General features: G+C 35.5%; 1 protein-coding gene across 3 annotated transcripts in view; it reads right to left on the reverse strand.

Moving 5' to 3' along the window:
• Positions 1-346: 346 nt before the first annotated feature.
• Positions 347-16,905, reverse strand: part of LOC116452147 (aspartyl/asparaginyl beta-hydroxylase-like) — a 58,962-nt gene continuing 42,403 nt past the window's right edge. For all 3 annotated transcript variants that reach the window (XM_032126344.1, XM_032126334.1, XM_032126350.1), the window contains 9 exons: positions 15,407-15,466; positions 13,788-13,838; positions 13,233-13,277; positions 12,395-12,430; positions 9,166-9,204; positions 7,769-7,810; positions 6,314-6,367; positions 5,244-5,288; positions 347-1,008 (listed from right to left, as the gene is read on the reverse strand). In XM_032126344.1, the coding sequence (XP_031982235.1) occupies positions 1,001-1,008; positions 5,244-5,288; positions 6,314-6,367; positions 7,769-7,810; positions 9,166-9,204; positions 12,395-12,430; positions 13,233-13,277; positions 13,788-13,838; positions 15,407-15,466 (380 nt within the window). In that variant the 3' untranslated portion in view covers positions 347-1,000. The remainder of the gene's footprint in view (positions 1,009-5,243; positions 5,289-6,313; positions 6,368-7,768; positions 7,811-9,165; positions 9,205-12,394; positions 12,431-13,232; positions 13,278-13,787; positions 13,839-15,406; positions 15,467-16,905) is intronic.

Raw genomic sequence — 16,905 nt, forward strand, 5'->3', positions numbered from 1 at the left:
GTCTCAAGTTCTGACATCATATCTTTCTTAAGGTTGAATTTCCAAAACTTTTTTTTTAAATAAAATTTGCAAATCAAGTGTTTATGCAAAATGGACTTTTAAAATAATTTACTGAACATAAAGCCTATTAAAGCCAGCTTTGAGATCATTATATTGGTAGGCAAAGCAAAATGGAATAATTTTATTGAATTCAACCTGATTCCAGCAAATCAATCTTGTTGCAATCTCCACTGACTCCCTGCCAGGCTAGCATCTAGTCTCTAGACATTTTTCCTTGAAAAATCAAATGGGCATAAATAAAAAGTGCTAATTCATACATAAAGGGTTTTTGAAAACTGTAATTTTGTAATCTGGCTTTTTACTAGTATTAAACACACATTTCATATCTTGTTAGGGTATTTTAAAATCACCTGAAATTCATGTAGTTAACTGTTGACATAACATCAGTGCAAAGAGATAGAAGTCAAACTTCACAGCATAGTGTGTGCCCGATTAGTGTTTTTTTAATAAAATGCAATTAGGCTGTATGCTATATCAGCAGTTACGAAATATTTAAAAATTCATAACATCATATGTTTCATTTGACCAAACTGCTCTGTACATACTGTATGAATCCACAACAAAAGATATATATTAAAATCTGAAAAAAATGTACTTGCTGCTACGTTATAAATAGAATATTAACAATTGCTTAAACAGTACATGAAATGCAGCTCTAAGTTGTAACTGTCACAAACACAGAAGAAAAATAATGAATTCATTAAACTTGACCAAGGGAAAAAAAAAATCAGACAGGAATGTAAACTAAACATCCAAGTGTTAAAAATGCTTACTAAAATGACAGTTGGCTAAAACCCATTTACAACATCTTAGTGTTCATTCCCCAAACCCTGAACTGCTTGGTAATTACATCATAAGGTCTATTACAACCATCTGCTCCCCTTTTGTAGCGTATGGTTAGGACTGGTCCTCCTGATGTAGGGACTTTTCTTTTGAAGCTTTAAGTATCTGAAAAAATAAGGGGAAATCTATATTAAAGGACCAACCAAAACACAACTTCCTCTAAAACAACAACAAAAAAAGCTTAAATGCTAAAAAATGCAACTTTGTATCAGACTAGTTAATATGAAAAAGCTATAATTACTAAGAGCTACCTTAATGAATATATACAAAGTTGCTGTATAAGGTGGGAAACAAACTTTTAAATATTTTTCTAGGCAGTAAATTTTTTATTACCATATGGCACTTCATTTACCTTGTAAAGGATCTCTAGGCCATGCCACAATTCCTTTTAAACATTTAGATTTTGGTTTTAGTTTGTTTTTTTGTGTTGGTTTGATTTTGGGTTTTATTTGTTAAAATCAAAGACAACCAGAAAAGAGGAGCCAGGGAATGAGGAAGGGCCAAAGTGCTAAAGTGGAAACTTCTCCACACATAAGGCATTTCAGCAGCTGGTAAAATAAATGTAGGGTTATAAAAACGTCAAGGATACAAGGTGAAGGGGAGGAGTGGAACAACTCGTAGATATTTTAAATCTAAACACGTACAAGAGGGATCAAAATCCAAATACAGAGAGTAATGGTATCCCCTAAACCTGCAATGTCTCCCTTAAAATATGTGTCCAACAAGTACCACAACCACTATCACAACCACTGCAATTTATGTGCCAATGTAAAGCAGGATTAGCCAGAAAACCTGTATCAGTAATATTTCAAGCTAGTTTATCATACCACCCAAGTCCATTAGTTTATAAAAATGCAGATTATAACTGCAGCTAAAGAAGCCTACATCTGGAAAAGAACACTGGCAATAATTCCAGAAGTAAACTCAGAGAACTGGAAAACAGTACTTACAGATACCTAAAGATGTACTTGACTAGTATGACCTTTTTGTGATGTGACCTGAAGTCAGCAAGAAACTTTTGACTTGCACTCCAGCATACTCAAATCCCACACCCAGTCTCTTCCCTGGTGATGTGAAAATGTTCCTCACAGCTAAATTCAACCCCTGAGCTATCTCCCATTTTCTTTCCAAAAAACCAAACAACTGCTCCAAACCTGATAAAAACTGGTGCCACCATGCTTCAAACGCAGTTGCACGAATTTAAACTACTGAAGAATAAGGAATGTATAGTGACATTTCTGAATTTATTTTACACTGCCTGAAGTTATGTTTATTACTGCTTAAAGAACAGGAAATATTAGCTTTGAACAACTGATGAAATTAAATCACATAAACAAAAAAGATAGACTTCTGACAACAAAATCCCGCATACTGAATCCTCTATCACAAAGAAGATACTAAAACAGAAAAACCTGGTAAACATGAATGTCATAATCTCAGAGGAAAATTTGAGAGTAATCTTGCTTTCAAACTGAAATATTCACATCCAAAAAAGACAAGCAAATATACTTAAGAGCAGGAAGAACCAATAATTTAATGAAAATTTTATTCGTTGCCAGTAGTTTATGTCCTATGTTTCTTTTGTCAGTTTCCCATGATGCTACTTGAATTTTACTTTATGTGCTGAAGCAATAAAATTATTAGAAAAAGTTAGAAATACTGGTTCTTCTGCCTTTCGAGTGGTTCCCACACAACTACACAAATTATAAGGATTCTTAAGTTAGTGCAGGCTCAGATTTTGTGCTGATCAAATTATTTTCATTTTCTAGTTCCTAAACAAAGGATCATGTACATTGTACTACCTCTAATAATTACTTACATCTTTAATAACTGTCTTTAAAACACATTTTGATTGATTCACTCACTTTTTCCCTGTGAAGGCCCCTGACAATTAATTTCTTCTAGTGCTGCTGCTACTATGTGTTTCTAAAAGATATGCCAGGATAGACATCAAGATACTCTTGTGATTTCAGTGGTGTGTTACACTAATTTTGAAAACAACCACAGGTAAGAAAAAAAAATCTAAAAGATTTATTCAGAAATACATACCATTTCAAAGTAGAACAAGCTCTTTCTCATTCTAACAGTGTTTGAAAATGGCAAGGAGTCTCTTAGCATCACAATACAACAAAAGGAGAGTGGATAACTAGGTTCAATTCCACCATCTTATTTGCAAATACATCTGCAATTAAAGGAGTGATCATTCCCCTCTACTCAGCACTGGTGAGGCTGTATCTCGAATTCTGTGTTTGGATTTGGGCCCCCCACTGCAAGAAGGACACTGAGGTGCTGAAGCATGTCCAGCCAAGGACAGAGCTGGTGGAGGGTCTGGAGCACAAGTCTCATAAGGAGCAGCTGAGGGAGCTGGGGTTGTTCAGTCTGGAGTAAAGGAGGCTCAGGAGGAACCTTATCGCTCTCCATAAATATCTGAAATGAGGTTGTAGCCAGGTGACAGTCAGTCTCTTCTGCCAAGTAGCAAGAGATAGTTCAAGGAAGCAGCCTTGAGTTGCACCAGGGGAGGTTTAGATTGGGTGTGAGGAAGAATTTCTTCCCCAAAAGGGTGGTCAAGCAATGGAACAGGCTGCCCAAGGAAGAGGTGGAGTTCCCACCCTGGAGGTATTTAAAGGATGTGCAGATGTGACATTTGGGGACATGGTTTAATGGTGGACTTGGCAGTGTTAGGTCTATAGCCAGACTTGACTTTAGGGTCTTTTCCAACCTAAATGATGCTATGATTCAAAATGGCATATTTCAAAATCCACCACTACTATATAAAACACCTAAGATTTTTTTTTTTTGCGAAGGTAGGAAAATTAATTTACTGCTGCAAGACTGAGCCATAAATTACAACACAAAAACTGATAGAAATATGGTCCAAACCCCCAATATTTCAATTTGGCACTTCTATTCTGAATTTAATTTTAAAATAGTATGTGTAAGTCAAGAAATCATTTCAGTATCCTCAACTGACATTGTGTGGTAGAATTATCTACTGTTGAAATTTTGTAATAGTTCTGTCTGTCCCTTTTTGTTATTTTAACTTTAAACAGCAATCTTTTCTGAGAGCAAACATCTTTTCCTCTTCTCCAGTTCCTCCAACTTAATGCACAACAAGCAGAGTGAAGACTACCTTTGCTGAACTTCTTGCCCATGCTGTCAAAGATAAGTACTGTTTGTTCCTATACTGATCATAAGCTTTGGTTAAGAATACTTCATACCCATCATGAAACAAAACATTTTCAGCTAATGCATCTATTAATTAACAGCTATGGGTTGAAATATTTCAACACACCATGTGGCTGTTGTGATAAACAGGTTGGAAAGACCTTGTAGACAACACAGTTATGCACCAATGTGAGCGCATTTCAAACCACCTCAGCTCTGGTTCAGCATACAAATTCAAACATGAACTAAAACAATCTGTCCTGGACAACCACAAAAGGCCTCCTGTGTTTTTTTCACTTCTCTGGCTACTTTTGGCATGACTAAGAACCAAACACAAATACTGCAAGGAAAAAAAAAAAACACCAACCCAGAACTCTCTGGGTACCACATCTTGTAAGACCTGCATAGTACAAAGATTAACTAACCAGAAAGGTGGTCAGGCTAATCAGCACAGAACAAAAATACAGATGTTAAAGGTCTTGGATTGCCATTTCTCTGATGCCCTGAGGTGCAACTGTTTCACCCAACACAACTAGTTTGCTACAACTAACAAATCAGCAAACTGTAATAGTTAACTCCAAGAAATGTAACAATATGCAGTCCTTGAATTTAGAAGCCACTTAACTACTCTAAAATGGTTTTGGCAAAAGCTATGTCTACTACTGTCAGGCAACAGATGGAAGAACTGGAAGTGCTCTTGTTCTTAAAAAGTTATGCCAAGAAAAATGTGATGGCATGACAAAACAGTCCCTGTCTCCAGATCAGTGCCTAAAGAATGTGCCACAGTCAGACTCCAATAGATCCAACTGACACACAGAGAAGTAACACTATCATCATCCACAATACTTGCTCTGGAGAGGAAGCATACACATATCGAGACCTGAAATTGTGGTGTTTCCCTTTCAAAAGTATTCCACTCTATCTGAAATCATTAAAAATTAAGTTTTAAATTAAAACTACTCAGTTTATTTGGAATGCTTTCATACAACCCAGTAACTACCATTGGAATTTATCAAGTACAACAGAAAAATTATTGCTTCTAAACCAACTAAAGCAACTTTGACAATAATGGTATCCTTTCATGCCTCTCCACAAAGTAACTTGATTACTAATTTCCATGTAGCTACAGCTTCATTTTTTTAGGAAAAAAAACCAGGCACCCAAGATTGACTTACCCACTTGAACATCATTTGAATAATCTTCAGCTTTAGCAGGTTTTTCTGTAAATAAAAAACGTAAAAATAATTCAAACTGGACTGATCCCTAAATATTTACAAAAAGCCTCTTTTTTTTTCACTTATACTCCAAGTAGTGACCTATCAAGACTGCTCTGTAATACTACTTTTGCAGAAGTGGGATGCAAACTTCTTCCTCAGTTGAATTTTTCCAAGGGAAAGACTCATACTTAAGTAGGCCAGTGAGCATATTGTAGGATTGCGCAATTTCAAAAATGATACTTCAAAGTTCTGAAACTATATTATCCAAAGCACACATATTCCACAGTTTCACATGCTACTACAGTATGGGCGTAGAAAACATCCATATATACCTATTATGTTCCCAGCTGTAACTGTGAAATACTTGACTTCAAAATTCAATTACTTTTATTTCCATATGTATGTTTAAATTAGACATGTCACACATCACTTAGTGCTATTACTGCTAATAGACTGAAGGCTGCACACAGTCCCTGCTCATGCTTGGAGGGAGTCAGGCTCACTAGAAAAAACCTCCCAATAGCCAGGATGCTGGCTGTAGATAATAGGAAGAATTGAAGAGAGGGAAATACATTCTCTGATTTGGGAAGCCCATAAACAAAGAGCTCAAAGCTGGGTGGGACATTCCACTTTATTCCTTACATATACCCTCTTCTCTGAGTACGCACTCCTGACCGGCTGGTGGAAAACAGAGCATGGAAAAGAAATTTTTAGTTCCATCATATGGCCAAATATAGTAATTTTTATCAATATAAGTTTTTCTGAACTGGGAGCACTCTCCCAGTGCTCCCAGTTCAAGAAACTTCTAAAACTGAAGAGTGCTTTCTAAGCCATTGAATATTGTCATTAAAAATCCCAAGATGCTAGATTCCAAAAACACAGATGTGTTTGTCCTCAAAACAAAACAGCTGCAGAAAAAGTTATGAATGCATTTTTATTGCAGCATAGAATTGTATTCCATAATATTTAACATTCTCGATTATTAATTTTTTTAAGTAGCAAAAGCATGGAAAACACAATATACAAACCTGATTCCTCTGGTTCAATGGCCATATCATCTTCTGTTTGCTTACTTTCTACTCCTAGACAGAAAATGAGTGTTGAAAGTTATTCACATTACATCCATAATTTTGTTTTTATTTCCCAGCAGCCACACAATCGAATTAGTATCAAACAAAAAGGAAGGCTTAAATTATAAACTAACCAATTTGGTTAACTGAAGAGTAGGAAATAGGGTACTGAATGCATTTCACATCCAAAAGTTTAGCTACTAGAAGTAGGACTTCTGTTGCACACACCAGAAGGATTTTACAATTGTTGTTTGAGTGAAACAATGTATGTTACCCCTTTTAATTATACAAGAATGCATTTTTCAAATAGAAAATCAAAATAAATATAGCATCAAATCCTACACACAGTGCTCAGGCTAAACTGCTTAGATCACTTTGCTGACTCAATCAACATCATGTTTGAGAAAAACTGCTTTAACAAGATTTTTAACTTCTTAGAGCGTATCTTTAAATTACATTTCACACAGTACTCATTTAAAATTCCTCAAGAACAATACAGCAAACAAAAATTTACAATGTAATCTTTCTGAGCAGCAATGTGGGAAATTACCACAGAGCTCCAGTTTGAGCAACAGAGTAAGTTCTTCTTAAGAATGTCATGAGGTTCAAAAAGGCCAAGTACAAGGTCCTGCACCAGGGTCAGGGCAACCTCCAGTATCAATAAACATTGGGGGAAGAAGGGATTGAGAGCACCCCTGTGGAGAATGACTTGGGTATTCTGGTGGATAAAACACTGGACATGAGCCAAAAGTGTGCACCCCCAGCCCAGAAGGCCAACTGCATCCATGGCTGCACCTAAAGAGGTGTCTCTCATGACACCCCCCGTGGAGTGCTGCATCCAGCTCTGGAGTTTTTAGTAGAGGACAGGCATGGACCTGTTAGAACAGGTTCAGATGAGGTCCATGAAGATGATCAGAGGGCTGGAGCAATTCTCCTAGGAAGGCAGGCTGAGAGACTTGGGCTTGTTCAGCCTGGAGAAGAGAAGACTCCAGCGAGACCTTATTGCAGCCTTTCAATAAGGGATCTTGTAAGAAAGGCAGAAATTTTTTACTGATGCCTGTAGCATTGGATTTTAAAGTGAAAGACAGTAGATAGAGATTGGACATAAGAAGCAAAATTTTTATGATGAGTGTAGTAAGACACTGGAACAGGTGCCCAGAGCAGTAGTGGATGCCCCACCCCTGGAAGAACTGTTTAAAGTCAGGCTGCACAGAGCTTTGAGCAAGTTGACTAAAGAAAGATGTCCCTGGACATGGCAGAGGGATTGAACCAGATGATCTTTAAATATCCCTTCCAACCCAAAGTGTTCCACGATTCTATACTCTGCTGTGTTTTTCATTTGTTTGTTTTTTAATTATATTAACCAATATAAATGGAAGAAAAAAAGTTTTTATAAACTATAAAATTTCATACCTGAGAGGTCTTTAGCAATATCAAAATCCTCATTAATTTCCTCTATAAGTATAAAAAGGAAAAAGTGTATAATCAGCTTGCTATTTTTTTAAACATCTAATTTTCAAATGTATACATTTCATCAAAACATTAAGATCACAATTACAAAATATATGCCTGGCCCTGTGGCTTCATTCACCTCCTTTGGAAGGTCCTCAACAGCTAAGAAAACATTCAATTCAGAGCAATAATGAAATCAAGCCCTCAAGTGATGGAACTTACATGCTACACAAAAGAACATGTAGCTAGCACATAGACATGTTTACCTGCTATTAACAAACAGATACTTTGATGAATTCCAGGGGAAAAAAATACATCTTAAATACTGTTCCCTGTTTCACTAAATAACTGTTCTATTCATCAGCTAGTTATTTCAAAATTGTACCTTTTCAACAACCAAATTGTTGTTTGGACTATGACACAATAACTGAAATTTTAAAACCTCTCCTTACTCTTTCTAAATACATTCAAGTACTCCCACTTTCATCTTTTACAGCATCAACTCCATCCACTAGACATAGTGAAAACCAACCAAAAAACCTGCAAACCTATAAACTTTAAAAGTTTTTATTTGGATAAACATGCAATTCATTTGTGAGTCCTAACTTCCTTCTTGAAGGACAACAAAGAAATTCTACAATTTGAATTACGGATTCTACAGAAAAAATAAGTTCTTTTTGTTTTCTCTTAATATGGCACCTTTTAATTCATTTTGCTGTCCTCTTAAAATTATGATAACAAAGGTGACAAAACAGACACAATTTATTTACAGTAGAGAACTTCTTGACTTCCTTCTAAACTAAATGACTGTGGGTTTTTTCAGTCAGTTGTCTGAGATGACTCTCAAAAGAGCTGGCACTTCAAGACAACAAAGCGTATAGAATACTGCAGCGAGAATACTGCAGACAAATAATTTGTAATTGCTTCTACTAATGAGACATGCACCAGCAAGAAGTCTGCATCAAAGCAGAGCTAGTACTGACAGCCTGTACATTTTGAATGACCTTACACACTGGTTGCAAGATTATGAGCAAGGCTCATCACAAGAAGTAGGCTGAGTGTCTGTGATTACTGTGGTCCAGCTGTCCATTAAAAGCCTCAGATACCCCACTTTGTGTCACTTGAGACCTTAAAGATGAATCCTCAAGGACGGCATATTAAAACAAAGTTTCTAAGTTCGTAGTTAAAAATCTAAGTTTAGAACAATACAGACTGTAATGAACCTTTGCCATAACTGACAATGTCTTGACTGAAGGTCACACAGATTATGTACTTCAATATATATAAACAGCAAGATTAAGTTTACAATTTTTATGCTAATTTGCCTAAAATATTTATATAGGTATATAGGTGTATACCTGTATCTTGAGTCTCAGTTTGCTTTTCATGTTTGGGTTCTGAAAGGAAAGAAAAAAATACAGTGGCTGATATGCACAAAGTATCCTAAAAATTTGGTTGTTAAACATCCAGTTCCTTTCATTAATGATAAATGCAAACTCCTTAAAAAACCTTCCCTAGTTTGGGGGCCTGAATAGATATATGAGCTCTTTCAGAAGCTTGTACTAGAAATTCTACATTAAAAAAAATACTATATGTGTACATATTGCTGAAATTTCAAGACTTTCTACCACACAGATGAAATGTTGAAAATAATTACAAAAATAACTCTATCATTCTGCACAGTTGTTACGATTCTCCCACATTATTAATCTTTGCATACAGTCCATCTAATTTTTGTAATTCCAAAGAAGAAATAGGTTAAGAATATTCAATATTTAATTTTAAATAATGTCTGAAAATAGACAAAATGTTATCCATTGTCTGAATTTTCAATATACACTTACTGAAAATTTTAGAACTAAACAAGTTCAAAGTTCATTCAGTGTTTTGGATAATTTCATTATCTAACAGGTACTAATCCTCATCTTAAAAAGGTTATTTACATAACATTTGTAAAAAACCAAACAACCCTCCCACCTTAATACTATTGTTGTATCTTACATGGTTCTAATGGTCACATGGCTCTCCCTACGCACCTTAGAAAGATCTTACAGAATATCCTTAAAAAAACATCAAGAACCCTTTATTTCTAATGAAAATCTCAAACTTGCTTTCTTTCTCTACTTTCCTGGTGATGAACTGTAGGAAATTCTTCATAAAACTACTGAAAGTTATGTACAGTAACTGAGTTCTTGTATTCCAAGTTCTACGATCAATCCATTTACACACTCCACTGTGGGCACTTATTTCAACTAAAGAATTTTTAGCTTTAGCAATAACCTCAGTGATGCAATTACAGCAATCCTATTAGAGCAGCTCCTGATCTGAATTAAGAACCAAGCCACACAAAGCAAGAGTCACAAAAGAAACTGGACTGCTCTGGCCAACAATCACCTTGCACTGCCTTCAGCTTTGAGAACTCTAGAAAGCACCAGGATTGGGAAAAATATTTCACCAGAGGGTCCTGCCAGAAGAGGGGAAACAAATGCAATATAGATGGGGAAGATACAATGACCCAAAGCTTATACTTCTGTTGATTTCACAGACAATTGCATATAAAGGCTTTAATGTGAATCTTCTTGTGGAATTCTACTGCAGTTTTGGAGCCCATGGCAAAACCACAAGCTTTACATTTGAGATAAAGAATTTCAGATCTCCACATTGGCCTCCAACTGTTCTTTGACTTTAGAAAAACTGTGCCATAATTGCTCTTCTCCATGAACAAGGTAAATCTGTTTCACTTTCAATCCAACCAAAACCATGTCAAAAGGTACAAGAAAGATGGGCCTAGAGACAACAGGGATGAAAAATAGGTACAACTGCTAAAATGGTGTCTAGCATATGAACACGAACATGCCCTGAAACTCCATAGACTGAACTCAGAAGGAAAAAACGGTGTGTGACAGAAAGGGAGCCTCATCTGACTGGTCTTTTTCTTCTACACTGCTCCAGTCTGCAGCTCTGAAATGAAATTCCTCTAAATAGTACAAAAGGACGCATTGTGTTTTCTCTCACAACCAGAATGTCTTCAAGGTGGAACTTGAAAGCAAAGTAAAATTATGTTGTGAAAATGAGAACTTTTTTCAAGAGAAAAGCAGTTTTCCATGGCTTATGTTGAACTGTGGGAATACGTTACTGCATAAAGAAGCCTGACAATTTAATAGCCAAGAATAATAATTTTTTTGACAGTCACATGCTACCTTAGAATTTCCTTTTGAGGAAAACAATGGAAGTTTCTATTCTCCTTATCATCCTAATCAGAGGACTGGCAAGAATAAAGAAAGAGTAGAGGGATTTATCTGATACTATTTAAAACTCTCATTGCAGCACAGAGAGGCAACTGTACATGAAACCACTGCTTTCTGAAGCACATGAATGACTCACAAAATACAGTGATTCACTGTTATTGTGCTGGGGTGCCAGAAGAGACTGCAGAATATGAAATGCTGTTGGAACTGATTTTAAAAAAAGCTGATGCAATTTACTTTGTAACCTTCCTGATCAACTTAGTCAAAAAGCAGATAGAAATGTCTCCTCACAAGGACACGGAAGCATTTTCTGTTCGTGTTACCCCTACATACGAAGGAACATGAAAAGGAAAGATTAGAAGTTGCACTTCTTCATATCTAGGTGTGAGAAGCAAGAGAAGTGATTCTTGATTAGGAACTGATCATAAAATAACTATCACCTAGAAAGGCAAGTAAAAATTAAGCCCTGGGAAAAACCTAGAGTCTCTTGCTTTTCTATTCTATTAATGCTGAGACATTTTGTCACAGGCACCATAACTGAGGCAAATAATTATCTTCTGCAGACTGAGAAAGACACAGGCTAAGGGCTAAATACATCCTTGGGCCACTGAAAGTCTTTCAGTGGAATTTTGACTTCTATCCCAAAGACGGATGTTGGAATTTACCTCCTGATAACAAAGAATGAACCTCAAAGTTTTCTGTTGCAAGTATTTGGAAGTTAAGAAACGCTGTCCTTTGCTCAGGTTACACAAACATGGGAAATAAACAATAAACAAAGATATGTTTAACTATTCTGAAGTATGGTAGTCTCCAGAAGGATATCACAGCAGGAGCCACAACCACACACCTTTGTTTCAAGGCTGTGACTGCTATTCTTCTTGTTTACTTTTTGATTTGGTCTCAGTAATCATTAGCAAATCATCAACCAAATCACACTAAAAAAGAGTAATTCCCAAAGAACTGGTAATGGCAGACAAGATGACATGGTGATATTGAGTTAAACAGATGCAATAAACCACAGCTGACCTGGCCAGGGTTTCACAAGGAAAAGGGTATGCAAAGCCTTCAACATTCTTATTCCACATAGGCACAAAGTATGGCAAAGAGGACCAATATGGGAATATAATGCATATGCATACTCTACACATGAACCAGTGTTAAAAGATTGATTGATTGATTGATTACAAACACAGGGGGTTTGAACAGACAACAACCCAAAACCTTAAGTGAGAACTTGCAAAGTAATGTGACAGCATAGGAAATTTTAAAACTAATTCCACTTGCATATTAATGAAACATTTTGATACTGCAATTTTACTAAATATAGAAGTTGTCATACCTTGGTCTTCACTATAATCTTCATGAGCTCTATCCTCTGTTTAAAGAAAAAGAAAATTAGTAGGAAAATTCATGGAATTTTAAGAAAATAAAGATGCAACAAATAATGCAATATAGTGTCAAGTTTTTTCAGACCAAAAAAAATATTTGAAACTATAGTAGTTCATACTGTAATAAGTTAGTAAGAGTGCAAAGGTGAAAATTTCTAAAAGATCCTGTAAAAAAAACTGATTGATTTTCTGGCATAAGAAGATAGACTTAAAAAAAAAAAGCAATATCAGCAGGCTTTCTTATACAGTTCATGAAGCCATCTAAAAAATACCTATAGTTTGGAATTGAAGTATCTATAAATCATTTCTATATATAGCTAACTTCTACAGTGTAATTTTGGCATCTACTTGTTATGGCTTACTTGCTTTTAAAAAAAATTTTAGAGATACTACTTTCTTCTTGACATCACACTAACTGCAACATCTCTGGCAAGTTTAAATTCTTTTTTATCACAAGAACATTTCTATACAATTTAAAATTCCAATATTCATTCCCCTGAAAATTCAACCTTCAAAATATTATTCTGCCCATTTGGCTGACATTACAGAGTAGTAGTACTCATGTAGGTTTTAGCATAATTTCCTCAAAGTTATTATGTCTACATTTTTAATTTACATACTGAAAAAATGCTATCTAGAAGCACCAAAGTCTTGGGTGTTGTGTGGTTTTGTGGTTTGTTTTGTTTGTTTGTTTGTTTTGGGGAGGTATTTTTGTGTGTGTGACTGTCTTGGTTTGGGGCCAAAATTCAATGAACTTTTAATAGAAAGAAAGAAGACTTTGGACTGTACCTGTGTAATGTTCCATAGCATCTTCTGGCAGTACCTCAGAGTCACCTTAAATAGAAATATTTAATGTTTTATATTCCAACTGAATTTTCATGTGACAGCTAAATAACACAAGAGAACTTAGAAAGGTCACATATTTAGCTCAAAAATAACAGAAATAATCATACTGACTTACTACAGTGCTTTATTTGAAAGTGACTGCTGAATTATAAAACACATCCAGGAACTACACCATAAAACACACAGTACAGTAAGTTTATGCATATTTGTATTTAGGCCTAAAGTTAGGAATATAAGCAGGTGTTGGATGATCAATCCATTGATTAGACTGGGAAACTCGTGACAGAACAAAATATTTATGTAAGTTTGTAGATTGAATTCATGGAGTGTTATGCTCACAAATGTAATGGTAACATAGTGGCCTAAAAATCAGGCTTACTTGAAACTATCTAAAAATCCTTTGAAAATAAAACTGATGAAACAGTCAATATGACACATTGCTTTGTAGCACATTTTAAAAAGTGTGATTATCATTTGAAGTAATGAAAATTTACAAACCTGGAGTGTCTGGATCACTTACTCTCTCTTCCAAATCTGCAACATACTCATCTAAAGATGTAAATTAAATATGAACAAATAAAAATCTTGAAATTAAAAACAGGAAATATGTTTAATATTTCATTGTTTTAACTTGTATCCATAATCAGTCTTTCAATGGCTAAATGTAGCTCCTTAGTTGAAAAATGAAAAACTAAAACTTTATAAACTGACATTTGCAACTTGACACATGGCAATCTAACGGAAGGCCTTGGGCCACTCTCTCTTTTAGTCTTCTGCTACGCTCTCTGTAGCAAAACTAGAGCAATAAGTGCCATTAGTCTCCATCAATATTTTTTAATAATGTTTCTAATATTAATAAAAAATGCAAACATCCTCTATTCTCAAAATTGTAAAGTAGTTTCTTTACTAATGTGCAGGGGGCTCACTTGGTGATGGATCTATAGAAGACAAGATATGAACCAGAAACTGACCTTGCAAAATATGTGCTTCACTTCTGGCATCTCAGATTTAGAGCAATTTACTTCCTTTCATTACCTAGCTAAATTTGGGGATTATTTTCCTCTATAACTACAATTCTTTTCAATGCTGTTAATATACTCACTATGACACATCTGAGAAAACACAGTACTGAAGATAAAGTAACTTATCCTTTTACTTTGGAAGTATAATAGCTTGGATTCTAAACCAGTAATCTCCCACATCATTTGGAATAAACAGTTTTAGCTGCATCAAACAAATAAAACTATTCTTCTGTCACATCTGTGACATCAAATACAATTGTGAGGTCCAGAGCTAACAGTGAATCAAACATAAGACTAGTCCAAATATAAATCAATTTTTAATGTCAATGCAAGAGACTGCCCATACTATAAAAAAAACACTGTTAGAATCCTGAAGAAAACACTTATCAGACAGTAGAGAAACTGCAATATCCATTTAATGCTTCTTCATAATGGGAAAGATGAGCTAATGCCATTGTACGTGACATCAAGCATAATACGAAGATGACTATAGGGTAATGGGATTAGTCCAAGCCAAATTTCAAAAAGCTTTCAAGATGCATTAAGGTGTGCAGAAAGACAGAACAAAGATAGTTCAGAATTATGTTCTTGGTGTTGACTCACTCTCTGACAGTAGTCAGCCACACAGAAACAAACAGTCCTGAAGGAAAACTACAAATAACTGGATGCTCCTAATGCCAAGAAAAATAGCCTAGAAGAATCTTAGTATTATAGACTGTACAGAGACAATATAAGCAATAAATCTCATTCTCACTTTCTTAGACTGTAAAACCACAGATCACTTGCCTACCAAGTCCCCAGTCATACACAACAGTCAGAAACACACAGTAAATAAAAAGTTTTTGCACCAATGAAAGCAGTTTCCATACCTGTCTCCTGTTATTTGTAATAAAGACTTTCAATAGCAAGTATGATACAGTCATCCCAAAGCACAATTCTCCAAGAGAGTAAGAACTAGTTATTGGAGAAAAAAAAAACCGAATTCAAAATTATATATTCCTAAACCGGTAACCTTTTCTATTTTTCTTTCTCATATAATTTGCTACATTGAGGCAGAAAACCATTATTACTGAGTATGGAAAAACAAAATGACACCTGGAATTTCATATGGTTCAGATTCCACTGCTCCAACATCATCTGCCATAGGATCAGCATCTGAGAAACAAATATGTTTGCACAAATTTTAACATTTTAAAAATCAACAAACAGCACCACAAACCCCCTAACAGATATTATGTAAGAACAGTCATATTTCTAAGCTGAAATTCTAAGCAATTTTTTCCTAATGGTAGCAAGATATGTATAGAGACTGAAAAAAAATACCATTTTTTTTATATACAATATTGAGAATGTGTATATATGAATAAACTCTATACACATTTCCTCAAAATAAGAGGACTCTCCCCAGAAATTTCTGACTAAACTGGAGGAAAGGAGAATATATTCACTTTGCCTTCTTAATTGCAAAGATTTAAAGTAAACAGAATTTGAATTTCTCTTCTAGTCTCCTACTTTGACTTGCGCTGTGGATGAATAAGAGATACAGAAACAAGGAGGTATCACACACCCAGACTGAAGAGTTACTTTGGTTGTGAAGAAAGAATCTCAGTGCACTTCCGGCAATCAAAACTTTTAGATGACATCCATAACATGGGTTTTTTCAAAAGGTATCAAGAGGTATTAAGAGATAGGTAAAATTTTCAGTAGTACAAATAAAAGGCATTCAGAAAAATTTTCCTCTAGTTGGATTTAGATCATATGATGCCACTTTAATATTTTCACTACAATTTTTATCATCCAGTCAATGCCCCAAGGTGACAAGATATGAGTGTCATCTTTATACAATATCTTCATCTCCGCAGGACTTAAATATAGTTAATGCATAACATTTTCTTAGGGAGCCATATTTCAATGAAAGAAGAATGAGAATAAAGTCTAGAAAAGACTGGGTTAATAAACTTTAAAATTGCATTTAATAAACCAAAAGGTCCAGAAGCAGACTCCATACAGGTATTACTGATAGGAGATGAACAGATTGCGAGCAGCCATGACAAGAAGCACTTGGGGGTGCTGGTAGATAAGAGACCGGACATGGAACACCTCTCCAGAGGTGTGAGAAAAGTCTGAGAACTGGGGTTCAGCCTAGAGAACAGAACATTGTGGGGTGACCTAACTGCAGCCTTTCAGCATCTTAAGGGGCCTACAAAGGAGCTGAAGAGAGACGTTTTACAAGGGCACGTAGTGATAATGCAAGGGGTTTTGGCTTTAAACTGAAAAGGGGCAGGTTTAGATCGGATATAAAGAAAAAATTATTCACTATGAGGGTGGTGAGGCACTGGAACAGGTCGCCCAGAGAAGCTTTGGATGCTTCAGCCCAGGAAGTGTTCAAGGCCAGTCTGGGTGGGGCTTTGAGGAACCTGGTCTAATGAAAGGTGTCCTCAATGGCAGAAGGGTTGGAACTAGGACATCTTTAAACCAAACCATTCAAAACCATTCTATATGATTATATTCATTCCTCTATTGGGGAGATATATGCATATTTGGAGCACAGATTAATTTTGTTGAAAGCTGGTAGAATAGTAGTTAATAATATA

This window comes from Corvus moneduloides, chromosome 1, assembly GCF_009650955.1.
Source record: "Corvus moneduloides isolate bCorMon1 chromosome 1, bCorMon1.pri, whole genome shotgun sequence".
Lineage (NCBI taxonomy): Eukaryota > Metazoa > Chordata > Aves > Passeriformes > Corvidae > Corvus > Corvus moneduloides.